We start from the raw sequence: 27,293 nt of genomic DNA, 5'->3' as shown, positions 1-27,293 counted from the left end.
GGAATTGGAAGTGATGTCTTTGCAGAGAAATCAGGCAGGTTTTCCCGTATCTGGTGTGCAAAGGAAACAGAGGAAAGTTATGTGCACCCCGCCACCCCCTGGCCTGGTGTGGAATTACCTTCTTTCGGTTCACTCAGCTTCCTCCTATTCACACGTGTGTAACACACCAAAACGATACACACAGATATCATATGTTTATGTCCTACAGAGCATCAAAAAACACTGATGTGATAAATTCAACACACTACCATCAAAAGTGTTCATGTATGTTTTGGCTTCATGAAGCCATGTTACATATTCAGACACACACAAGTGTGTGGAAGTAAGTTACTTTGTTCTCATTTTGGTGAAGTCTAGGGTTTTTGTCTCAAAATAGCATTTACAGTACTACATGTATATGCAACACAGATGTTACCTATTTTATGTAGTCCATAGCAAAACTCAGTAATTTAATTTATGTAATGTAAGTACAATGAGAAACACTACAAAGAAATCAATGCACACATACAAAAAGGTAACAAAAGAAATATTTATTTGTTACTGCAAAACAAAGTGTCCAGATAAACTGTCAAAACACTTGCAAAATGCAATGAAACAAATCACTCTGCATCCCGCCTCTGATCCTGGTCAGGCAAGATGAGCTCATCCACATCAGCTGTGATGTTCTCCCTAGCCAAGCAGCGAGGAAGAAAACGTCTGGCATGGTGAATGCATTCCTGGCATTCATTTGTATAGATGTCATCACATGCCTCCTCCATTGCCTGGAGTAGTGCCACAAACTCGTGAGGTCTGCATTGATGCACTTTCCACTTTTTTTGGATTTGAAATGGGGAATATGGTAGAAGGTACAGCACTACAAAATGTGCGTTGTTGGCAAATTAGTCACGGACCAGAGCGGCCTGGTGGAAAATTACATCATCTCAAATGACAACGAAGGTGGGCTGTTCTGGTTCCTCTTCCTGTAGGAGGGTGAGGATATTTTTAAGTTTGTCAAGGAACACTAGCAAAGGGAGAGTGTTATAGGGACCAAGTTGTGCATGGTGATGTATGACCTCACACTGACCAATAACAGCACATGTTGTGACATTTCTGCCACGCTTCTCAGGGATATTGACTATGGCACAGATGCCAATGATGTTTCTTCCCGCCGCCTGGTCTTCTGCAGGTTGAACAAACCTCACCAAATTAAGATATATTCTTAGGGAACAACACTGGCATTAAGTTCAAGTGCTCTCTGAAAAAGGGAGAATGAGCATATCAGACAAAAGGCCTACATACAAGAACACTGACGTACATATTGATATGTCTGAACTAAGAGGATGCTGTACTCATAAGCACATGTTGGTCAGAGTTGTGCTCAGATGGAACACAATATACCTGTTTCATCCTCAGATGGTGTTGAATCAAGACGCGGTCGATTGTGGACAGGCTGACCTGGTCAGTGTTTGTGAAATGAATATTGTCTCCCAGGACTCTGTTTCTGATTTTCCTCAGGGTGATGGCATTATTTTCCAAAACCATGTTGATTATGGTGGTCTCTTGCTCATCTGTGAATTTTTGGCCTCTGCCACCTTTTACTGGCTGTCTTTCTGTTCTGTGAAAAGTATATACATACATTATAGGGTACAGATTTTACTGTATAGCTACTGTGGCAGAAGCGCTTGGTTGGTGCCGACCTGACACCGGAGGCACGTGAAAATGAAAATAAAAGATTTATTTGTTCTTCAGCAATGGGGCACGTCTTCCCCATGTCCCACAGGCTGTACACAGTCCCAAAACACACAACCAAAGAAAAACACCCACAAAAATCACTTTCTTCTTCCTCCACTCCTCCCAGGCAGCTTCTTGCTGTGTTGTTGTTGTTGTTGTCCTCCTCCTCCCGACTCTGGCGCCTCAAGTAGTGGCTGCAGGCTTTTCTTATAGCCCACCCAGAAATGCTTCATGTGATAATTAACCTAATTCAGGCTGCACTTCCGGGTGTGGCTGCATTCCAGCCCACACGGGCTCATTAAGCCATGCAGCTCCTCCCGGTGGTGGCCACGGAGCCCAACAGGGCTTTGCCCTGAACTCCCACGCCTGTAGCCCCAATGTAACCCAGGGGGGCTGCCACCATGCATTCCGGGGAACGTAGTGTGCATCCCATGGCTGCTCCACCGTTCCAGTGTCAAAGGGGCATCCCAGCCGGGCATGGGTCCCGGCCATCCGCCACACTATGTAAATGTAAGACAAAACATTACACTGTAGGGTTCATTTCTGTGAGCACTGTAGATATCCATAGAAGCAATAAAGTTAATGTATACTGTAAAACTTCTCAAGTGGTTACTTACCTATTCGCTTCCCTAAAGGCTCGAATAATTCGGCTGGACTCGCTACCCAACTTGGTTAGGCCATGACTGATTACGGAGTCCACCAAAGTTGCACGTATGTCAATGGAAATATTGGTGTGCCTTTGCCTTCCTCTTCCTCCTCCTCCTCCTCATCCTGGATGGCCTCCACGGCCTGCTAGGCCTCCTCTTCTTCTCACTCTTCCTCTTCCTCTGTGTTCTTGCTGCTCCATCTTCTTGTCTAACACCTATATAAGTCACTTGAGGCCTCTTTTATACTCTGACACACGATTGAATTGTTCTTCCAACTGAGTTTGCACGGTGCATCATGCATGAGACTAACTGGTACTCCGAGTATTGCATTTTGAAGGCCAGCGTTTCTAGGTGAACAAAGTGTGTTTTGTGTTCAAGGATTTGAAAAATCATGATTTAGAATGATATTTTTAGTGAGACCAATGGAATTGTGCTTAGATTTTGGCAATTTGGAGACATGTGATTGATACATGAGCTTCACGTTTTCACAATTGTGTGCATAGTTTCATTTTTTGTGTGTATGAAATGGGGCAAACTGTAAAAAGCACATCAAATCTTTTAATTTTCATCTTTTTTCCTCACTCAGCTACAGAATAATGTGGGCCTGTTGTGCAGCTGAAGGCAAGAACCAATCCGGAGTCTGCCAGAATCCTTTTTTTTTTTAAATATGGAAAACAGATGGACCCCCTTAATAATAGGATGAAGCCCAGGCCTCAACAGCTGTGATGTAGTGGTGTTGAGCAGTATGCCAACCAAGTAGCAACCCAGTAATCTTTATTTTTTATCGACCATATTCTTTACACTAGACTTAAGACTGTAATCCAAGACTAGGGATAGAATCAAGCAGTATGCTCATAGACTCGATACAAACATAGAGAGCATTTTGGCAGAACATACTCCACCATATGAACACTTGGGGTAACTAAAAGTGAAAATTGTTGCCTGCTTTGTTTAGTCTGGCATTATGAGCAGCCTGGCATTTTTTAATGTCTAATTGTATTTCAGTCCAACAGGAACAGGAAAGGATTTTTTTCAGTAATAAGATGTTTACCCTAGAGAGGCCCACCTGGCTCAACCGGACATTTTGTTCCATAGACACCAACAGGCTGTCAAATCTAAAGAGCTTTTGAAATCTAAAATTATCTTCTGGTTTTAAGAAGCATGAAGAGATTATGAGGCTTGTAACAAAAAGGCAACAGGCATTGTTTGTCAATGAAAAATCGGAGGTTAAAATAACCTCCCCATGGTAACTGAAATTATTTCAGTAATGACAGGCTAGCGAAAAAACACTGCGGTGTTCCAGAAAGAACAAAACTACCAAGGGAATGGAAAGTTCAATACAGGCACGAGAATAAACTGCCAAAATATGCCTGAATTATGAATGCAATGTTAAAGGCACATTTATTATTGTTAGAACCGTATAGATTTTTAGAGGTAGGGAAAAGGCTAATGCATTTGTCTTGATAAATCTATTCACATATCCATCCATCCATCCTTCACTCCATTGATGAAAAATAATTATGCATGATGATGTTACTGACTGTTTTATACAGAAATCTCTAAAACATTTAGTGACTTAAATTAAGCAAATTCTAGCCCCGGAGTAGCGATTTTAAAATGAAAGTGACCCCAGTGGGAGTTTATAGCCACCCTTTAGCCAAGGTGATGTTAACAGAGCTAGTGGGAGGAGTGTTGGGGTGAAGGCTCAACTGGTGGGACAACGACAGGCTGGGATTGAGAGAGAAGGAGAGACTGGGGTGATAAGGGGGGTGATTTGCATTGTTTTGTAGGATGGCAAATGTGTGACCTCCCAAGAGGATGGTAGCAGTTAAAGACCCATATAGCAGCACGGATCTATAGGTTTTGTCTTACTTTACCATTTTGTGTTTTCTCTGTGTTTATGACTACCTGTTGTTTATTTAGATTAAGAGGTTTTCATTTTTGTTTACTCTTTGACCTCCTTGAAGTTATTCTGCATGTAAAGGCCTTCCAAAAGGGATCCTCCTATATTCAGGTTGTGATAGACAGCCATGAGTGTATTTAAGACTTCATAATTTACTCACTGTGCTTTTCATAATATTTTTGATGTTAGTTAAATTTTGGTTTATTTTTATATTGGAGATATGACCATGTCAGCATTTTGCGTGTTCTTTGATTTATAGGTGCAGACATTTTCTACATTATTTCTATAAAGACAGACATATTGTTTATCATAATGACATTTGTTGTTGGTCACATTGGCATGGCTTGTCACTTCTTGATACCACCACCATGACAAGATGGAAGTGCATACATTCTGGTGTCTGAGCTTGGATCTTCAATAAAGTGAATAGTGAGGGAAAGGATAAATAGTTTATGGTAGGACTTTGGCTTGCTCTTTGGATTGTGAATTTTGGTTACTCTCTTGAACTTTGGTGCTTAGATTTTTGTTGACTTGCCTTTTTACTGACTTCTCCTACTTCCTTTTTCTAAAAAAACACTTGATACAGGGTGCCGGGTTGGGAAAAGGGTGCTAGCCACAAAAGAGGGAATAAGGTAGAGACAACACAGAAGATGGGTCTGGCCAAACCTTCATAACCAAAAGGCATCTCCAGTGTTGGTAACAGTCAACAGAGGATAGTGCTTCCTTTATACAAGGGCAATCCCAAAAGTAAGGTCTCCAAAGTGGTGGGGACGTAGAGAAACTGTTCGTATGGCTGTTGGCCACACTGTTGTGATTAGTGCTTCCTCCACTCCCAAACAAACATACGCGGCTTTGCTGGGATGCTCAATCTTGGCTTGGCAGCCCTTGAAAATGGAGCTCCCGTTGAATGCTACCGCCAAGTGCGAAGTTTGCGCAGTTATTCGATTTTTGAATGCAAAAGGCTTTAAACCGGTTGAAATTTATCGCCAATTGACAGAAGTGTATGGACAGTCGTGCATGGATGTCAAAAATGTTCGCAAGTGGTGTAGAGAGTTTACAGCCGGTTGTACTGAAATTCACGACGAACAAAGGAGTGGGAGACCGTCAATTTCCGACGAGACAGTCGCGAAGGTTGAGGAAAACATGCGTAAAGATCGGCGGATCACTCTGGATGCTCTCTGCACCCAGTGCCTACCACCTGTTCCCTAAGTTGAAAGAACATTTGTCCGGAAGGTGATTCTGCTCCAATGAAGAGGTGAAAGATGAGGTTCAACGCTTCCTGAAGGACATGGCGGTGAGCTGGTATGACATGGGCATTCTAAAACTACCACAGTGTCTACAAAAATGCATTGACCAAAATGGCGATTATGTAGAAAAATAAATAATTCTGTAACCTTTAAAATGATGTAAATATTATAGAAAATAAACGGTTGTTTGTATTTCTAAAAAAATAGGAGACCTTACTTTTGGGATTGCCCTCATATATATTGATGCCCCAAGAAGTGTATCAGCACAAATAATGGTGTTGTGGAGTATAAATCAGTCTGCATTATTGGCTGAGCTGCTGTAAATTCGTGACTAACGAGAAAGAAACGGGTGTACAGTATTGGATTTGATTTTACATTTGTCATTTTGCTGCACTGTGTTTTCCTTTTTGTTTTTTTTTCTCTCCCTTCTGTTAATTTCTAATAAAATAAGCACCCTTTATTGTGTATTATTTGGTTCCTTTGGCTAACCCTAACCCTAAACTTTCACCTTACTTTAACTGTATGTGTCACTAAATAGATATAGACATTTTCATTTAACCCTATTGAGCCTCCTAAATATTAAAGTGTAAATGCTAATGTATAAATTAATAAGCCTAGGCAATGGATAAGAGAAAAACAAAATAATAATGTGTAAAGATTATAGGGAAATTGACCAGAATTTTGACCAGAAGTGCAGTGTATTCTGGGAAAGTTAAAAGGCAAAGCAGGATTTAGAGTATTTTGCTGAGCTAGAACGTTCAGTTTTTAAATCTCATGATAGCAAAACCTTGACTTTGTGATAATGACTGAGTAATATCCTGTGTGTTTTGAGAAAATGTAAGAACTGCTAATGAGATGAAAACAAATAAGCCAGGTGCTCATTTTAGGAGAGAAGGGGGTGGCTGCTTTTAATTAGACCTTTTCTTGGAAAAGAGTGATTTTAATTCAGTTGCTGACACAGACAGTTTTGTTGAGCTTTTAGTTCAGTTGCTGTTTTTCTGACACCTTTTTAAAGAGCTCAGTTCATTTGCAAAAACAAACACTTGTAAGGTGTTATATTCTCAGCCAGAGTTCTTCTCCTGGCAGGGGTTCAAAGTCTTGTTTTATGTCTTTCTCAGTTTTAAGCTGTTGTGATATGTTAATGTTATTGTTGTTTATTGTCTGCTTTATTTTCTATGTCTGTGCTATGTTTCATGTGTTTTGTGGATGATTCCTAAAGAGGCACAACCACCTGCCAATCACCACCAGGAACTGCCATTCGCCCTATAAATCTGGAGAGTCTCCCAAACTTCCTAGTGGTTCATTTTGATTGTGCTCAGGAGTTAATGAGATTTCTTGTGTTGTGCTGCACTTTTGTGATTTTGTCTAGATTCCTGACCATTTTGCTTTGCTTTTAGACTTTGCCTTTGGATTATGTATTGGGACATTTTTGCTTTGGATTGCCCTTGCTGGCAACTCCTTTTTGTGTTGTGTTAGGTATGGAGCTTCATATACTTACAGAGCAATTTTGAGATAATATATCTTTTATTTTGTAAAGATTCTGTGTGGTCCTTTTTATATCTAGCCAGGATTTTGGATAGGATTTCCCCCTCTAGTAAACATTTTTTGTTGTGCTTTTGGGACTCCCAATAATAACACAAGGAGCCTTTCCGTAGCTGACGCCACACTGCAAAAAAGTTTTTTTAAGCAACTGACATATAATAGTACATAATGTAGATATTATGTCATTTTGTTTATATTTTTATTACATATGCTATATTGCATTCTTGTGAGAGACTAGCACCTTATCCAAAGCAGTAAACCGATTAGTTTATATACCATAAACATAACTGTATCATAATCAACGTAATATAAACTCCATCTGTTTTCAAATCTAATCTAAATCTTTCAGTTGGTGTTATTTGAATAGAAATAATAGGTAACAAGTTCTGAATGATTTTTTCCTAGGAAGACAAGGGAGAAAAGAAGAAGGACACAAATAAATTAGGATACACCAATGGCTGGATGGTTAGCACTCTTTTGAAGACATTCATAAGGATGCTTATTGAATCTGCAGTCTTAAAATTGCTCCATGATCTGCTTGTATTCATCAGTCCACAGCTCCTGAAGTCAGTATATTTTACTTTTCATGTGTAACTATCTGAATGTTGTTTGACTTACCACAGATTCAAAACACAGAGGTAACTGATAGATACAAGGTTTGCTGAGTAGCAATGCTTTATCCTATGCCATTTTACAGTCAGCATAGTGGAGGGTTTTGGTTGGTTTATTAGTATGACAACTGGGTGACATCAAGGACATCGCCCAAATGAAAAGAATTCAAAGGGATCCAAGAAAGATTAAACTTCCTACCCCAAGCAGTGCATAGTAGTAGCCTTCTAAATGGCTATCTCCTTAGCATATTTGGGAAATGGTGAACTGACATTTGAGAATATAACAATAAATGTAGTGTGATGGTTTTAGGTGTCTTAAAGACATCAAGATATATTATTCTGAATCACATTTTGTTACATATATTTGTGAATTTGAGTACAGTGCCAATGCTAATGTTGTGGTTTTTTTTTTAGACTGATGGTCTCTTTCACTGAGGATAAATCTGTTTTTGAATGGAAGGGATATATGTACGCTATACTACTGTTTGTGGTTGCTCTGATACAGTCTATGTTACTTCAACAATACTTTCAACGTTGTTTCCTCTTGGGGATGAAAGTCCGCACTGCAATTATGGCAGCTGTGTATAACAAGGTATGCATGCTAAACATAAAGTGAGGAATGATAGCAATGAATTTTTGTATGATAAGATGGCTGGAGTAGCAATATTGGTAGTGGAAATGAAAGATGAACTATCAAGTTGTTTTATTAGTTTATCTTTGCAGAAGCAGAGATTAGATAAATTATTCTTGGACACTCATACAATACATCTTGACCAGACAATTATGATAGGTTAGCTGCTTCAAAATGTGTTAAAATAATCAGGACACCTCATAAATAGGAAACAGCAACATTTATTTGTATAGCACATTTTCATACAGATGATGTAGTTCAAAGTGCTTTACAAGATGAAGAAAGAAAGAAGAAAAATATGAAAGTTAGGCAATACTAATTAACAAAGAATAAAGTATGGTCTGATGGCCAATGGGGACAGAAAAAAAAACTCCAAAGGGCTGGAGAAAAAAACAAAATCTGCAGGGGTTCTGAGGCCTTGAGACCACCCAGCCCTCACTAGGCATTCTACCTAACATATATGATCTAAAGCCTCACGGGATTGACTTTTTGAATTTAAGACACATCCCAGCCCCTCGTTTATTGGTCAAGAATCCTGTCTTCAAAAAGTAATTCCCATGAGGCAGATTCACTGATTTTTCTGAAAATATATATTTAACAAAATATTTTTGCATGTTTTGCTAATACAACTGAATGACTAACAAACAATGTACATTAGCCAACACCAGTAACGCAAGATTTTTTTCTTTTTTCCCTGGACATTTTTGCATTTTGCATGTATTGAGCACACAACTGGATAACTGACATGTGGATGATGCAACATGATTAATGTGAGATTTTGGTTCTTTTTTCCATGGATGTTCTTCACATTGTTTGCCATTGCACAGCATTGGTCACCATTTGCTTCTATTACATCATAAACTTTTTTCACTCCATTCTGCATGAAAGCATGAGATTAAAAATTTGGTAGATTTGTGCTGTTGTTTTGCAATGAGTTTATCAAAAAGAAAAGACAATTGGAAATTGATTTTTGTATAGCTCTTAGAAAGTTTTCCGGACATGAACAACCACAGACATGAGGAAAAAATTGCTAAACATGGTGGTAGAGAGTATTAGTTTGGAGAACTTCAAAAGCAGACTGAATGTTATTTTACCTAACTTAGAGAATGGGTTTCAAAAGCTATGCTGTGCTGAATGGCATATTCTTGTAAAAAATGTTGTTCTGTTCTTATAGGTTTTTAAGGTGAGTGTCTTCTTTAGAAATTAATAATCTGTTTGGCCTAAAGTATAATATAATATAATATAATATAATATAATATAATATAATATAATATAATATAATATAATATATTATTATATTATATTATATTATATTATATTATATTATATTATATTATATTATATTATATCAAATATGCGGATGACAAAACCATCATTGGGCTCACCAGGAATGGTGATAAGTCTGCATATAGTCGGGATGTTGAGCAGCTGGCCCTTTGGTGTAGTCAGAACAATCTAGAGCTAAACCCTCTCAAAACTGTTGAGATGACAGTGGACTTTAGGAGACGTCTCACAATATTATCCCCCCTCTCCACACTTAATACTGCTGTGACAGTTGTGGAAACCTTCACGTTTCTGGAATCTATAATCTCCCGTGGCTTGACATGGGAGACCAATGTAGGGTCCATCATAAAAAAGGCCTAGCAGCGGATGTACTTCCAGCAACAGCTGAGAAAAATTCAATCTTGCACGGGAGCTGCTGATTCAGTTTTACACAGAAGTCATTGAGTTTGTTCTCAGCTCATCCGTAACAGTGTGGGTCGGATCAGTGATTAAACATGACAAAAACAGACTACAGTCTACCAAAAATATCACTCGTGGCATTCTGTCCACCATATAGGACCTGTACTCTTCCAGAGTGATGAAATGAGCAGGCAAATTCCTCACCATCCCTTTACATTCAGGTCTCAACCTTTTTGAACTTCTTCCATCGGCCAGGCGTTATAGATTAATATACAACCAAAACAAGCAGATATACTGTGAGAATGTTTTTTTCCCACAGGTCATCAAGCTCACAAATAGTTAATTTAGCTTAATCAGCCCAGGCACCGCAACCCTCAGACCTCCCAGAGTCTTGCAATACTGTTTATTTATTGATATTACCTGTTTTTCAGTATTTATTTCAGCTTTTTTTGTACTGAGTTGCACATTACACTTCATATGCATATGTATACAGTAATCCCTCCTCCATCGCGGGGGTTGCGTTCCAGTGCCACCCGCGAAATAAGAAAATCCGCGAAGTAGAAACCATATGTTTATATGGTTATTTTTATATTGTCATGCTTGGGTCACAGATTTGCGCAGAAACACAGGAGGTTGTAGAGAGACAGGAACGTTATTCAAACACTGCAAACAAACATTTGTCTCTTTTTCAAAAGTTTAAACTGTGCTCCATGACAAGACAGAGATGACAGTTCAGTCTCACAATTAAAAGAATGCAAACATACCTTCCTCTTCAAAAAAGCAAACAAATCAATAGGGCTGTTTGTCTTTTAAGTATGCGAAGCACCGCGGCACAAAGCTGTTGAAGGCGGCAGCTCACACCCCCTCCGTCAGGAGCAGAGAGAGAGAGAGAGAGAGAGAGAGATAGAGAGAGACAGATAAAAAAAATCTATACGTGCCCTTCGTGCTTTTAAGTATGCGAAGCACCGGGCAGCATGTCGTTTCAGGAAGCAGCTGCACAAAAGATAGCAACGTGAAGATAATCTTTCAGCATTTTTAGACGAGCGTCCGTATCGTCTAGGTGTGCGAACAGCCCCCCTGCTCAATCCCCCTACGTCAGGATCAGAGAAAGTCAGCGCAAGAGACAGAGAAAATTAAGCTGGGTAGCTTCTCAGCCATCTGCCAATAGCGTCCCTTGTATGAAATCAACTGGGCAAACCAACTGAGGAAGCATGTACCAGAAATTAAAAGACCCATTGTCCTCAGAAACCCGCGAAGCAGCGAAAAATCCGCGATATATATTTAAATATGCTTACATATAAAATCCGCGATGGAGTGAAGCCGCGAAAGGCGAAGCGCGATATAGCGAGGGATTACTGTATTTACATTCTCTGTCTTGTTTTTTTATCTCAGGAATATGATTAACAGTTGTGTGTATGTCAATTATGTAACTTATACAGGGAGAGTCATGGAAATCGGAGTCAAATTCCTTGTATGCATGCATACTTAGCCACTAAATGTGATTCTGATTCTGATAATATAATAATCTATGTTATCGTCTACTGTACATTCCTATGCAAAGAGCGGGATAAAGAAGAGCAGGAACATCTGTGTTTTGGTAAAATGAAAACAGATATCACAGTGGCAAAAAAACTGATAAATTAAAATTCCACTAGAATTACGATATTTTGTGATCAAATTTTACTAGGGTTAAATAAATACAAGGAAGAAATAAACAAGTACCACTAACTTTGAGGAGACTGGATAAAACATGGACACCCCTCTCACCACCACCACCACCAAAACCCACAGCCTTCCCCCAATGCCCTGTGATGAAGATGTTAATTAGAAGATAGATAGACTGCCATGAGAGAAAATTGCCACCCAATCACCTAACAAAAATAAAAGATCTCCACACCACTGGCCATAGATAACCCAGTTTTCCACCAGCTGAGTGGCAGTCAGGCATGTCTTAGTTTTGTAGCTGGATAACCATTTCATATGTAGCATACAAAGCCTAAGAGGTACATGATGTTAGAAGAAGACCTGCAGAAATTGACAGAAGGAGCATCAGGCACTAACTAACAATTGTACCCAAGAAAAAAATGCTTTGCTGTATAGAAGTAAGAGAAGGAGTAAACAGATCTAGGAGAACAAACAAATGGTGTGAGAGTAGAATGTGAATAGACAGGATCAAGGGGATTAGGTGATGAATGACGAGAAGGCTTAGACATGGACACAGCCTAAAACTTACTAAGAATTGTGCCAGATGTATTTAAGGAAAAATTATGGCAGTATGATTCAGTGGCCAGTCCTCTTAGATTCATTTAATTGATCTTAAGAGTTGTGTATTTACTATGCTTTCACTAGTACATCTCACACATCTCCAAAGTGTTCTGTTTGAACATTGTGTATTTAAAATAGTCTCTGATGAACATGAACTTGCACTTTCTCTCAATGTTTAGGCTTTGGTGGTGTCTAGTGCAACACGGAAGGAATCCACCGTTGGAGAGATTGTGAACTTGATGTCAGCTGATGCCCAGCGGTTTATGGATGTAGCCAACTTCATCCACATGATCTGGTCCTGCCCACTTCAGATCATTGTGTCCATTGTCTTTTTGTGGGAAGAGCTGGGGCCTTCTGTCATGGCTGGGGTTGGGTGTATGATCCTGCTTGTGCCAATTAATGGCTTCCTGGCCACCAAATCAAAAGTTTTCCAGGTGAGTAGCAAACTGCATCCATCTTCCTACAGGACAAAGGTTACAAGGTAAGGTAGTTCTGCTCGTTATCATGGTGGCAGAGACTGGTGACATGTTGCATGTTGATCAGCACGTGCAAGTAAGAATTTCACTCTGTACATGTTACAATAATGACATGTCTGTCTGTTGTAGTTTTCTTTACTATTTCTTTACCTTGATACATGCGTTTAGACATGCACATATCGTGATATTTGTACTTTTTTTGCGATATCACTAGCTGTAGCTCTTTGTAAACACTCTGATTGTGTACTCGGTGACTACACTGAACTGAATGGATGTAGCTGGGAGTCTCACTTTAAGTTTTATAGTACTGCTGGCATCTCTGTTTAGACATGGTGAAAGACACAACACATGGACCTGTCCTTCAACAACAAAGTTCCTTGCTTTCTATAACATCTTCACTAGATGTATGAAATGTTACTAGAGTGAAACATTTTCCATAGATTCTCTGTGTATAAACCTTCTAACTGAATGTAGTAAAACATCAAACAAGTGCACCTGATGTGGCATAGAAACAGTGGTGCAATGTCTAAAAGACCAACTGATGTCAGCCATGTTCCATACTAAATGCTGTAGATTTTATCAGGGTGTAGGCACATTCCTGTCTTCAACAAACTTGGTTATTTTAGTGGAAGATTTCAACAGTTTGCTTGACATCTTGTTGATGGTCTATTGGAGAGTAAGCACAATGCAATACAATACAATTTATTTTTGTATAGCCCAAAATCACATAAGAAGTGCTGCAATGGGCTTTAACAGGCCCCGTCTTTTGGCAGCCCCCCAGCCTTGACTCTCTAAGAAGACAAGGAAAAACTCCCAAAAAATCCTTGTAGGGAAAAAAAATGGAAGAAACCTTATGAAAGGCAGTCAAAGAGAGACCGCTTTCCAGGTAGGTTAGGCTTGCAGTGGGGGTCAAAAAAAGGGGGTCAATACAATACAATACAATACAATACAATACAATTATGCATTTCCCATTGGGATTAATAAAGTATCTATCTATCTATCTATCTATCTATCTATCTATCTATCTATCTATCTATCTATCTATCTATCTATCTATCTATCTATCTATCTATCTATCTATCTAATACACAGAACAGAACAAAAGTAATCCTCAATACAATATAATAGTGAAATAGAAATATTACAAGTACAGAGCAGAATTCAACAGTAGACAATATCACATAATGCAATTTGTCATTTTAATTTCTTATTTTGAGATATGTTTTTCACTTTTTCATTTATTTTTATTTACTGTTAGTGTTCTTCTGTGTTGCCTTATCAATGACATTATTGTCTTGTGTTATGCTTTGCATCCATTTGTGTTGTCAGGCATCAATCGATCACATCTGACCCAGTGTTATTTTAGAGTGAAGGGTTGCAATTATGTGTTGTTGGAGTTTTACCTAAAAACTAAAGAAAAGACCTTTTGCAAAAAGAAATGGTTATATATGGCTTTGTTGAAGAATTACAGGTTCATGATCTAACTCTGCTAAAATTTCTGTTTCACTCAATCAATTGCCTTCTGATTGTCCTACAGTTTTGATTCCGGTTTTTACCCAAGTAAATAATACAACCAAACATTCATCCTCTGTCATTTAAGGAGTCAGCTGTACTCCATAGTTTTATCAGCACACTTCATATATATAATAGTGAATGGTGAGTGGAATGTCCTAGCAAAATGTTTGGTTTCCTGGATAATCTAAAACACCATCCAGATAGTAATTGTGTTAAAACCGTCAGGAAAAAAGCTCTTCTTAAATTGAAGTACCGCCACTGAGGTTTACATTCTTTAATGACTTGAGGCGCTCAGTATTTCAGAAGATCCTTACAAGAGTAGGATTACATAGGTATCTTATTTAGGAGGACCACCAGAAGGCTATCACTGTATGCAGGCCACCAAGCTATCCTATAGATGCTAATCCATGGCAACCAGGAGGATACTGAAATTTACATAGGATGTATTCTGGCTTAATAAAGTGGTTTGATATATCCCATATGCAACTGCTGTATAATGGAAATCCTGATGTCCAGTGACCCTAGAAGTAACAGCCTTATTGCTTCTCTGTATAAGTAATCCATGGCTTAGTCACTTGGACAGAGAACTTTTTGTTGTATAACATAGGATAACATTCTCAACCCCATATAATCTAATTCAGGATTGAGCCCAACCAAGCAATATTCCTGGGCCAGTCTTTGGCTGGGCAGCAGCCCATGCTTGAGTCAACTAACGAATGCCTCCACACAACCGATACAGGACCGCAAATAAATTAACATGCATGTTTTTGGAATGTGGGATGGAAAAATGGAAGTAAAATCCAATGAGAGAGATTGGAAGAAAATGCAAACACTACACATATGATTAGCAGGTGTTGGATTTGAACCCAGGATGCTGGATCCATGCTGTAACAGAGTTAACCTCTGTGCCACCAAACTGTCCAGGTCTTTGTTTACTTGTGCTGCAGATTTTGTGCATGTTGATTTATTCAAAGGACTCTACTCACAAGTTATGCTCTTTGTGTAATCATGCACTTCTGTTCCACTTATTTGACTCCCCTGTATAATACGTGTAACAATTTATCCTCCACTTCTTACCATTTGACTTATAATCTTTTCATGCTTACTTATTTTTTAGTTGAAAAACATGAATTACAAAGACAAGAGGATGAAGCTTATGAATGAAATACTCAATGGAATTAAGGTAATGGGACAGGGACTATGAGAACACCAGAGCTGTATCTGTGTCTTGTAGCTGATCTGTCGGTCTCATCCTCTGAAAAGGCTTTAAGCAAAGGCTGCAATGTGCTGAATGAGTGAACAATTGTCGAAATTTAGGAAACCAAAATTGATCTTGCTGTTTATGTTACCCTTTTGATGTATTAGATTCACATAAGAACCACTCATAAGTCCACTACGTACCTACATTTTGCGCTGCTAAAATTCTCACTCAAGCTTTTGTTTTGTTTCCTCTGGATTATTACCAGGTCTTATTTAGCGATCTTCAGAAAGTGATCCCTACATAAACTGCAGCTGGTTCAGTACTAAGCTGCTTGTCTTTTGATACACTGATGCCTTTGCTCAAGTATTTGCCCATCTCCCCTCCCTTTCAAAGATCCAAGAGGACAGTGGGAAAAGGATCTCTCACTCAACATATCAGAAAAGGAGTGGAAGGGAGCAATGCAGAGAATTCATTCGAGCTCTATATGTGCAAAGCATACAATTATTCAATTCTAAATTATATATTGAGCATATCTGTCTTGCTTGAAATTGTCCAAAATGTTTCCAGGACAAGATCCAACCTGCGAACGCTGCAATCAAATTCCAGCCTCACTGGGTCACGTTTTTGGCCTGCACCAAATTAACATCACTCTGGACAAAAATGTTTAAGTGCCTTTCAGACAGCCTTGGGGTCACAATCCCTCCTAATCCACTAACAGCTGTGTTTGGTGTACTCCCACATGGGCTTAAAGTGGAGAAGGACAAACAAACTGTGATCGCCTTTACTACACTATTGGCACACAGACTTATTTTGCTCAACTGGAAGAATCCTAACTCTCCTCTTTTTAGTCAGTGGGTAACTGATGTTTTATATTATTTGAAATTGGAAAAAATCTAATTTTCACTTAGAGGATCTGTGCAGAAATTTTTCAAAACCTGGCAGGATCTAATCAGTAACATTTTAGATTAAGCTCTTAAAGCACTGAGGAAGTAGATTCCCTTCCCATTTCTTTTTCTTCTCCATTCATCTGTATCCGCCTATTAAACTCTTCAATTTACTTATTTTTACTATTTAAGTTTTAGTCCATTGGCCATGCTCTCTTTCTCAGGGGTGTGGGTTGATTTGCTTTCAATCCTATTTTTGTTTTGTAAAACTTGATCTATTTGTATGGAATGATTACAATAAAATGAAAAAAAAGTATTTGCCCGTCTGCATTGCCTCCCTGTTGAACAGTGCATTAAATTCCAAATGCTACAATGTACTTGACTTTGAGAACTTTACATGAGAAGGCCTCCTTCATAATACTCAATTTATCAAAGCCAAAAAGAGCTTTCCACTTGGCCAATGCCCGTTTCTTCTTTAGGAGTAAATATCTTTGGTTATTAAGCTTCTAAACGTTAGACACTGACATCTGGACAGTAGTGGACAGCTGCAGTTATTAGACATGCATAAATCGATTCTTAATGTTTTTTTTAATTTTTTGATTGGTTAACTTATTGATACAGTGTCAGTTAGGTAATTTATAGTTTATGTATGTGCTTGGTGTGTGGGTGTGCTTGTGTGTGTCCTGCGGTGGGTTGGCACCCAGCCTGGGATTGGCTCCTGCCTTGTGCCCTGTGTTGGCTGGGATTGGCTCCAGCAGACCCCCGTGACCCTGTGTTCGGATTCAGCGGGATGGAAAATGGATGGATGGATGGATGTTCTAATATCAGTTTTTACTATTTTTTACATATCTTTGTGGCCTGTAAATTAAAGCCTGTAAAGTCTGTAATTAGCCTTAAATCTTTAACAGTTTACCTTTGTATCTTTGCTGTCTAACTGGCCTCTGCTGGATTCTTTCAGATTCTCAAATTCTACGCATGGGAATCTTCATTTGAAGAACAAGTCCTGAACATCAGAGAGAAAGAGCTGAAAGTGATGCTCAAATTTGCCTATTTTGGTTCCTTTTCTGCTTTTATATTTAGCTGTGCACCAGTCCTGGTAAGAAGTGTCAGAAAGTTCATTTCCTTGAAAAAAAAAGGAAACTAGTGAGCATAATACTTAGAAAATTACTTAAAGCAGATGGTTTTGTGCTGATTCTTTTGTATGTTTTAATCATTGCTTTTAATGGGAGGGTACTGCCTCTTAAACTTGGAATGAGGTCAAGTGTCCAGAGTTTTGATTTTTAAACAAACAACATGAGGGAAGGATTACTGTGGGAACAACACAAAGTACCAAACAGGAAATAAAACAGTCAAAGTGGGATGGCTCTGCCATTTTATATTCTCTAAAATGTGACTAATATCACTTTACCTCTCATCTCTTATCTGTTTCTCTCTTTATCTCCTTTCTAAATGCCTTGACTTTTGTGGACCATATGCACAGCTCGCCTTCAAACTCCTCTACAGCAGATTAGTCCTCACTAAGGACCCATCTTAACTTATTTCCAGGCAAAACTCCAAAATCACGTCCAAGATTAGGAATGTCTCTTTCTGCCTAAAGGCATTATAGGGCACTACATCTCTGTGTGCAGTCTCTGTTTACTGTCCTGGTCCTTATTGCACACTCTTAAAAATAATGTTTTTTTAATGCCATTTTATTGGTGTGGTTCCTCATAGGTCTACCGTTTGACCAAGCACCATTTCATTGTGGAACTGGCTCTTTGCGTATGAAGTTGGGTCTTTGAGCTTTGAAAAACCTCCAAATATGCGGGAAAAAATACAAAATCTTTAATATATGGTGGGCTACAGGACACTAACAGATTATGAAAGCCACAAGCAGTAAACCTGTGGTACAGGACATATTCAGTGAGAGTCCTTTAAAATCATGACCCATTAGTATTTCATAAATCTGTTACCATCTATTTGTGGTTATTCACCATATGAAGCTTGTTACAGATCTAAATAAATAAAGTTTCTTTCTGGAATCTTCATGTAGATGGGACTTTTGGGAATCAAAAATGGTATCCCTATGTCAACGCTCTGAAGAGCCACTCTGATACCTTGGTTCTCTCTGTGCAACAGCAGGGCCATTTCTGTTTCAAGGAGACCTCCATCTTCTAGTTTGAAGAAGCTCTTTTGGCCTACCTTGCCTACTTCTGCTGGTGTCCTATTGATAAAGCACTCCATAAGTAGATACGGTGCAGCTATTATATAAGTAACATATAAATGTTTAAGAAACATAATCACAAACAGAACTTTGCACAATACCTTGGCGAGCTCTGTAAGCCCTGCTGTTTCAAATAGGGACACATGTGGCGCAGACTGACTGGCAGGATGACGCCCGACCTGTTGCTGCATACAAACTGTGCCATCTTTCGCCTTTACGCCTGGTACAGATGTATTGTTCTTATGTGTGAGTGGACATTTCTTGCACGGAGGGCTTCTGTTCTCTTTCTCTGATGTAGAACCCTCATGCTCATCTGAGTTCACCTCTGCTATAGCACGTCTTTATTTGAAAACAGCAGTGTCAGATCGGGGGGCGCGTGAACATGACTGAGAGAATAAAACTGAATTAAAAAAAAAAAAACACTAACCTTTTACAAGTACCATAAATTTACAATGGCTGTTACAGATTCAAATCAAATGTATGTTTTTTATTGTACAATAGTAACAATAAGAACAGCTCACTACTCAAAATTGTAATTTTGTGAAGAGCCCGGAATTGATCCCACAACCGCTTGATTATGGATCAGCAGTTCTTACCGCTGCACCACCAAAGGGGCCATTTGGATGATGTACTCTTACCTGATTTCTTTTTCTTCAGTTATATTCTTGAATAAAAGTGCACTTGTTTTGTTATACATGTACCTTTTGTGAATGTGTTTATTTGATATTTGGGCTTCAGTCTTCACACATTATACACTTCATGTCAAAATGTTGTCATTAGTACTATAGCATGCAAAAACTTTCTGTTTTAGTTATGTGTTCAACATTTCTTGCATTTCTCATAGTTCCAGTGATCCTAAATTTACATAGATCGTTGTTGACATGGAACACACATGAAATGCATGCGTTCCAAATAACGATATATTATTTACCCTATACAACTCCATGCACACACATCTCACATCTCATACCGAGATAAACAAGACTGAGCTGGAAGAATTTTTGCCCTTTCTGTGGCAGTGGGGGGATGGGATAGCAGGCTGCTTCTGCTGATCAGCACATTTACAAAACAAAAGACGCTGATGGAGAGGTGTGAAGGAATTTAAGGTGGGCCAGAATTACAAGTTTTTTCATAGGCTTCAGGGATTCTAGTGTTAAAGGAGAGGTTAACTAAGGACCTGTAAGCCATTTGTTTCTCAAACTAAAGATTCTGATGTCCTTCTCTAATGCAGTTGTCCATCTAGGCCTTCACCTTCTTTTTCTATCCTGGATAGATCCACTTAGCCCTCTTCTCTAAAGACGGTAATAGACACCTTTGTATGAAGTGTTCAGTTTTTTTGTCACATATAATAATATTTAAAAACATCAACAGATTGATATGAAAGCTGTTTCATTTTGACCATTTTTGAACACAGAACTGAACTTTGGGAATGCCAGTGCCTTGTAACACATGTGAACAGGATAACAGGTGACATGTAATTACAAAGCGTATAAGCATTATTAATTAAGGATTGGCTAAGGGAGATAAGATACTGAAGGAATTGCTGCTGAAAATGGGTCTTTGCAGCCATATGAAAATAATAAAAAATAAAAATCAGTCATTTCAAGCAGTAATGACCATAAGAAACACTAGCAATGCCTTGACTATATTTTTCAATCAACTTAATGGTATTTTGATAATAAAAGGTATCAGTTTCAAAAACATGAAAATGTCTGGGTGATGTGTGTGATATTGTATGTATATACAGCCTACAATATTTTAACATTAAATGCCTAGATATGGAATGCATATTTTCTTTTCTGCAGGTGTCACTTGCCAGCTTTGCGGTGTTTGTGTTTGTCGATGAAGAAGGTGTCCTAACTGCAGAGAAAGCATTCACATCCATCTCTCTCTTCAACATTCTACGTTTTCCCATGGCAATGCTCCCCATGCTTATCTCCAGTATGGTTCAGGTATTGTCAGACTTACAGAATTATTTCATGTATGTTTATGCTTGGAATATAGTATACCAGCCATTCTCTTGAGGAATCTTTACATCAACATGTCTGCCAGTTGTCTTCTAAAGTTGAGAAATATGCAGGACTACTGTACTAACATCAAACGCTACAAAAGGCTACATATACACAACACTAAACTCTCCATTCATTGTTTACAAATATAAGAATTTACATTCAATTATGAATTCTGAACACATATATTCCATGTCCTATCAATCGATGGTATTGCATAGTCCATGTTTTAATTACAGTAAACTTCTGTGCCAACCAATAAAGTGGCCACCAGGCCACCACTACTTCAGATTCCTTGAAATTCTAGAACATGTAAGGTCATACACTTTCAATTAAGAATAAGGTCAAGGCTCCAAACCCTTTACTTCCCAAGTAATTGAGTGACAAACACACCAAGATTACCATTCTATAGAAACAGATGCTCATTCTTTGGCAGCAAGAAATGTTATCTCCACCAAGTTTGTTTCAGTGCATGGAAATACTTTTGTATATTCAAGTGGATTTCAAACCCACTTAATTCAGTACAAGGCCTTTGAGGAGCCAAAATGTCTCTCTGGAGCATTGAGTGTAAGGCTGGATAAAATGTTGCCACATAAAACATTCAGTTGTTTAAGGGTTATTACAATGAAATTCTTACTAGCATGTGCTAATCAACATATATGTTACAGCTTTTCACTGCCATGACTGAGTAATAACTACCTGACCTTAAAACCTTTGTCTTCCTCACCTCAAAAATCTCAAAAGGTTTACATTCTTTGGTTCTATTAATATAAAAATAGAATAGAATAATAGAAATATAAAAATGATTAAATTAATTATATACAACAGTTCCACATGGTAATATTCAAAGGTCTACCTCAGGGGTGTCCAACTCCGGTCTTGATGGGCCGCAGTGGCTGCAGGTTTTCATTCTAACCATCTTAATCAGTGAGCCATTTTTGCTGCTGATTAACTTGTTTTGCCTTAGTTTTAATTGACGTGACACAAGCCCCTTAGATGTTTCTTTTTCCTTAATGAGCAGCCAAACAATAAGGAGACACAAAATAAGCTGCCACATGTCCAGCTAACCTGAAAATAAAGGAAGGTGAAGGTCTCGGTAATGTTGGCTGCTCAGGTCACCAAAACATCTTGATGTTGGTCTTAGAAAAAACAGAAAATCAACAGTCTGCTGTGGCAGAATGAGAGCAGGAATAAGTTATGATATTCAATAATGACTTTAATTAACAGCAAGAATTGGCTTATCATTAAGAAACCGGTTGTAGTGAAATTGGCTGGAGTTTGACATTCCAAATTAGCTGGTCATCTGTTGGCTTGTTTCATATCTCATTTCTATTTGGCTGCCATTTAATAAAGAAACGAATCAATTCAAAGGACTGAATCCTTAAAAACATGTCTATCAAAATGAAGTGAAGAGTTAATTAGCAGTGAAAAGTGGTCACTGATTAGGAAAAGTGTTAGAATGAAAACCTGCAGCCACTGAGGCCCACCAGGGGCCTCATGCATAGCGCTGTGCATAGAATTCACATTAAAACATGGAGTACGGACAAAAGCGGAAATGTGCGTATGCACAAAAAAAATCCAGATGCATAAATCTGTGCGAACGCCAACTTCCACGTTCTTTCGCTCCATAAATCCCAGTCAACTTGAAAAGTAACACACATACATGCGCCTGATGCCCCACCCCAACTCCTCCCAGAATTATGCCTCTTTGAATATGCAAATCAATATAAATAGCCCTTAAGCTCAGTGTTCTGTGAAAAGGCAATGGCAAAAGCACAGGGGAAAGGAAAAACATACTATTTGTTGGTTTAAAAGTGGTATAAACAACAAAAGGAAGTTAATCGAGTGACATAAAGTGTCGGAGAAACTCGAAAGCACAGTGCCTGAAATAAAAAAGAAGTTGTCAGATATCAAAGTCGTAGCCCACCATCTGAGTGTCATATGAAAGCTTATTAGGGTACAGAGAAAAGAAAAAAAAACAGGGACACAGTGAGAAAAAAGCTCGAAATGTCAACTTTAATCTCAAAATTTCCACTTTAATCACATAGCTTATTTTGTCATTAAAGTAGAACATCATAAACTTCATCTTTAAATCGTTTAATTTGCTAGTTTCTCAAATACCATCATAACTAAATTAGCACATTAAATCTTTGTTTTGTATGTGTTCTTCTATGTACTCTATGTGTGTGAATCACTGCGTACTTCTTAAACAGGCTTTCTCTTCCTCAAACAGGACACAGAATAAATTACATTTGTGATATTACAGCTCTCTGAATAATTAAACTACTGAGATGTATACTTGATTTTCATGATGATAGGAGTTAAAGCATGTTATTAAACATGGGAACACGGTGGCGCAGTGATAGTGACGAGCTGACGCCCTGCCCAGAGATTGATCCTGCCTCATGCAAGATGCTTGCTGTGCAGTGCGTGATCTTCGATGAGATAATTTATTGCAGCAGTACTGTCTCTTTCAAATGTATTAACCTCCAATTCCTGTCCTTCCTTTTCTTTCTCCAAGTAACCAATCTCCACACAATCAGCTCTGTAATAGATGTTAAGCCATCTGTAAACTTAGAACGCCGATTCTTCAAAACTTTTAAGAAACTTTGAAATATCTTTGTAGTACGTGTTTAATTATTCTATCCATCTATCCTTCCAGTGTTGTGCCAGCCCCAGCAAGAATACAGCGCGAGGCAGGAACAATCCCTGAACTAGCTAGCGCTGCGCCACTGTGTCCTCACATGTTTAATTATTAACAATATAGATTATTTAAATGATGTTAACATTTTATCTGTATAATGTAATAAACATATTTGGCTGCATTTCATCTTAAAAATGATATCGTCATCATATGTAAATAAGCGCTTTATAAAGCGGCTCAGGTTGTGCAATATTATAACTGTATTGCAAGTTTACAGTGAAGTAATTGTACTAATACGTACAAACAGTTCTACAAGGAGCACTTGATGGACTGATTGATTGCGTTTATAGTTCTTGGGATGAAACTGTTTCTAAACCGTGATGTCCCTACAGGAAAGGCTCTGAAGCGTTTTTCATATGAGAGCAGTTCAAATAGCTGGCTGAGGCAGCATGTGCTTGATGCTGTATACCGATAATTCTCTTTCCGATCAGCTGCTGTAGAGCTGTGATTCCACACTCAGATACAGGAATATAAATACTCCGAGTGGTGCATTGAGAGGAACAACGCTAAAGCAGCTATGGTATTTGGAATAGTTTTGCCATTCCGTGAACCATTATATTGTTACAGGTTAATTACAATCAGATGCCTTAAACTAATAAACAATATGCGGTTAATTTCTGTGTATTTGACAAAGCTGTGTCAGGGATGTGGATCTAAAAAAGAAAGGGAAACCACTGGAACAAAAGCACTGCTTTGACGCTGGGTGCCAGTAGTTTGCAAAGCTAAGCAGAGAACTTGCGTATACCAAGCATTTAACTGGCATGAAAATGTGCGTGGCTTAACGCCAAGTTTAGGTTTTATTCATTGGGATTTGAACATGGAAATGGGAGTACACAACATTTTTGTGCGTATGCACCATTTATACATGAAGCCCCAGGACCAGAGTTGGACACCCCTGGCTTTTTGGATTTTTTGGTTATGCTTGCTTAATGATTAATGTTACAGTTTGATATTTGGCTTTTGTGCATTGAATGTTTTCAATGTAATAAATTAATCCTAGTTTATAGATTACAGGCTTTTATTTAGGTTTTTTTGGCCTTTGCTTTGGGATTTTAGTTTGCTTTAATATTTAAGAGTTTATGTTTTGTTAGTTCTTACTTTCTTACTTGTTTTTGTTTGCAGATTGTTTTTGTGGGTTTTCCTTCATTTGCTTTGCTTTCCTGCTCTTGAAATTTTAGTTGACTTTCTTTGATATTTTTTAAATCAAATATTAAAAAGTTAAAATAATTTGAATATTAATGCTGGAGAGGGATGTTTTTTAGTATTTACTGTTCCCTTTGGGGAATCCTAAAATAGATATGTTAACATTCCAGCTATAATTAAATTTATTGAAGCAAATTATTGAAATATGCCTTAATAGTCTACTTGAATTTTAAAAAGTATAATATCATATTAATAAACTTTCTTTCTTACAGAACTTTTTAAGACAATTTCGAGTTGATATATTGCTAGAGTTTCCCTTGGGCTTTTCACATCACTTCACACAAACTGGAGACTATCTATCACATGCACAGTGGTCATCCTCCACTGCCAAAAAAATTATTAAGGAAACCGCAGGTTTCACACCTTCCAGTACAAAATGAAATAGACAGTGGATCAGCCCCCTGTTTCCTCTAATTCGGTTTCTGTACAGCTGCTCAATGCTGTCTTACTTTGTTCTACCAAGCACAATGATTCTCACCAAACTGATTCCCTCAAAATTAAAAAAAAATCATGTGACGCAAACCATACAGATGAATGATTTCTGAAAAGAACTAACTAACTGAAAACACCAAGCCAAAAATCATTGTCAAGAACATAGCTACCATAATAAAGCCATGCACCCAGGATCATATAGTGTTTCAGCAGAGTAAGTTCATGAATGTTCAGTTAAAAAGTGATTAAGAGATCAATTAAACCTATAAATCATCATAAGCAGTCTGCTAAGAGCCGTAAGCTTGAAAACCATTAAAGAATTTCTTTAAAATGTACTTGAAGTATTACGATATAATTCTAAATCAAACAGCTCCATGTTTAAATGATAGAGTATAAGTGGGGCATGGTTAATGGGTATTGATCATGATTTTATGTTGATGTCAGGACTTCTTTTAGTGGTAATTAGCATGATTCTTACTTCTTTGGTTATCTAATACTTCTAAAAGGTTTAGTTCAGATAAAATCAGCCGGTTCTTAACCAAGACACATTTTGAAATGTTAAAGAGTATTAGAGCATTACATAGCTATGCCACATGTACATGCTTACTATATATCAGGGGTGCTCAATTTCTCTCCTGGAGTTCTGCAGTGCTGCAAGTTTACATTCTGAACCAGTTTCTTAATTAGAAAACAATTATTCCTGCTGTCAAAAGTTTTAGAACACCTCAGTTTTTCCAGTTTTTTTTCAAATTTAATCATTTGAAATGCAATAAATGACCTAAAAAAGGTGGTGAAAAGGTAAGCAGTAAACTGCCAGAGGATTAAATTTAAAGTTTATGTTAGCAAACATGTAAAAAAAAGAAAATTTCAGAATATTACAAATGGACCTTCTTCAGGGAACAACTAATAGGTTACAACCTACAGATGTTCTACAGCAGTTAAAGTAAATTAAACTTTGTAAGTTGAAGTAAACAATTTGCATAGGTGTCCCAATCTCTGTTGATTACTTAAAACCCCTCTGTCTGCCTTATAGCACAGCTGGAACGGACTGTGTTACTACACCCTCTGAAGTACTACCTGGACAATAATTACACTGTAGAAAGTTTTAAATTCCAGTAATAATGGCAAGAAAACAGCAATTAACAAATGAAATGACACAGAGCTTATTACCCTTAGAAGTGTAGGCCTTTCATTTTGAGAAATTGCACAAAAAGTCAAAGTGTCAGTGAGTACGGTTTCCTACACAATCCAAAGGCAATTGGAAACTGGAGGAAACTGTGATTGGAAGAGATCTGGCAGACCCAAAGTCACAACCCAATCAGAAGACAAGTTTCTGAGGGTCACCAGCTCATGTGATAGGCGACTCACAGCACAACAGCTTAAAGCACAGCTTAACAGTGGTCGAAAAAATCAACTCTCAGTTTCTACTGTGATGGGGAGACTTTGTGCTGCAGGTCTGACAGGGCGAGTGGCAGTAAGAAAGCCATTCCTTAAAGAACAAAATATGGCCATGAAATACCGGCTGTTGACTACTGCAGACTGGACAAAGTAGTGTATTGCCCATTTAGTGGTACATTTTACATGTTAAGTTTCCCAAGCCTTATTTGCTTATATATATATATATATATATATATATATATATATATATATATATATATATATATATACACACACTTGTAATAGATTGTAGAGATAATAATAACAATAATAATAATAATACACTATTAATTGTTAACTAAAAATGTTATATATGTAGAAGCCAAAAGTTTGTCTTAGAAAGGAGATTAGTCTGAAGGAGGCTATGCTACTGTAACCTGTCTTGTGGACAGTAAAAATCTAATGTTATGTTACAATTTGGAGATTGTTTACACTTCTGTTTCTTTGAAAGTAAGCATTTCCATGTGATCCTTTGCAGGCTGATGTCTCCAGAAAACGTCTGGAAAAATTTTTAGGGGGTGAGGAACTGGACACCTCAGCAGTGCATCACGACTCCAGCTTCAGTAAGCAGAACTTTCATATTGTTTTATGGTGAATATTACTAAAACACCTTTTTTGAAAAGTAAGCAGTGAAAAGTAAAAGTAAATAAAACAGCTTCATGAAAAAAACTTGGCTGCCTACCAAACTGGTGAATCCCCTAAGCCGTTAAATCAAGGCTCTTGTTACAATAGGGCCGTCCAGATTGTTAGCTTGCAGCCTTCGCTCCCAAACAAACCAAATGGTTTTGTGCTGTCCAATTTCTTCTGTAATATAACATGATCACAGATTTTCTGGATGTCCACTTTGTAGCACAATTTGCTAAAATGTATCACTCATCATTCTTTGAATCATCTTGACATTATTAACTCTGATCAATAAAAATGGAGCTTTTGCAAAAGAGTCTTTTTTATGGTTCACCATCTAATTAATAACAGTAACAGTTAGCTGCT

The 27,293-nt window shown here is 38.0% G+C and overlaps 1 protein-coding gene across 1 annotated transcript in view; it reads left to right on the top strand.

The window, feature by feature from the left end:
* abcc2 (ATP-binding cassette, sub-family C (CFTR/MRP), member 2) overlaps positions 1-27,293 on the top strand; it is a 174,450-nt gene that overhangs the window by 50,432 nt on the left and 96,725 nt on the right. The window contains exons 8-14 of the mRNA XM_028795700.2: positions 7,455-7,615; positions 8,075-8,252; positions 12,419-12,673; positions 15,348-15,413; positions 17,274-17,411; positions 20,324-20,470; positions 26,782-26,866. Of these exons, the coding sequence (XP_028651533.1) occupies positions 7,455-7,615; positions 8,075-8,252; positions 12,419-12,673; positions 15,348-15,413; positions 17,274-17,411; positions 20,324-20,470; positions 26,782-26,866 (1,030 nt within the window). The remainder of the gene's footprint in view (positions 1-7,454; positions 7,616-8,074; positions 8,253-12,418; positions 12,674-15,347; positions 15,414-17,273; positions 17,412-20,323; positions 20,471-26,781; positions 26,867-27,293) is intronic.

Source organism: Erpetoichthys calabaricus, chromosome 2 (genome assembly GCF_900747795.2).
Source record: "Erpetoichthys calabaricus chromosome 2, fErpCal1.3, whole genome shotgun sequence".
In the NCBI taxonomy this organism is placed as follows: Eukaryota; Metazoa; Chordata; class Cladistia; order Polypteriformes; family Polypteridae; genus Erpetoichthys; species Erpetoichthys calabaricus.
The sequence above is the reverse complement of the archived record's forward strand: the minus strand, read 5'-3'. Positions and strand labels throughout refer to the sequence as shown.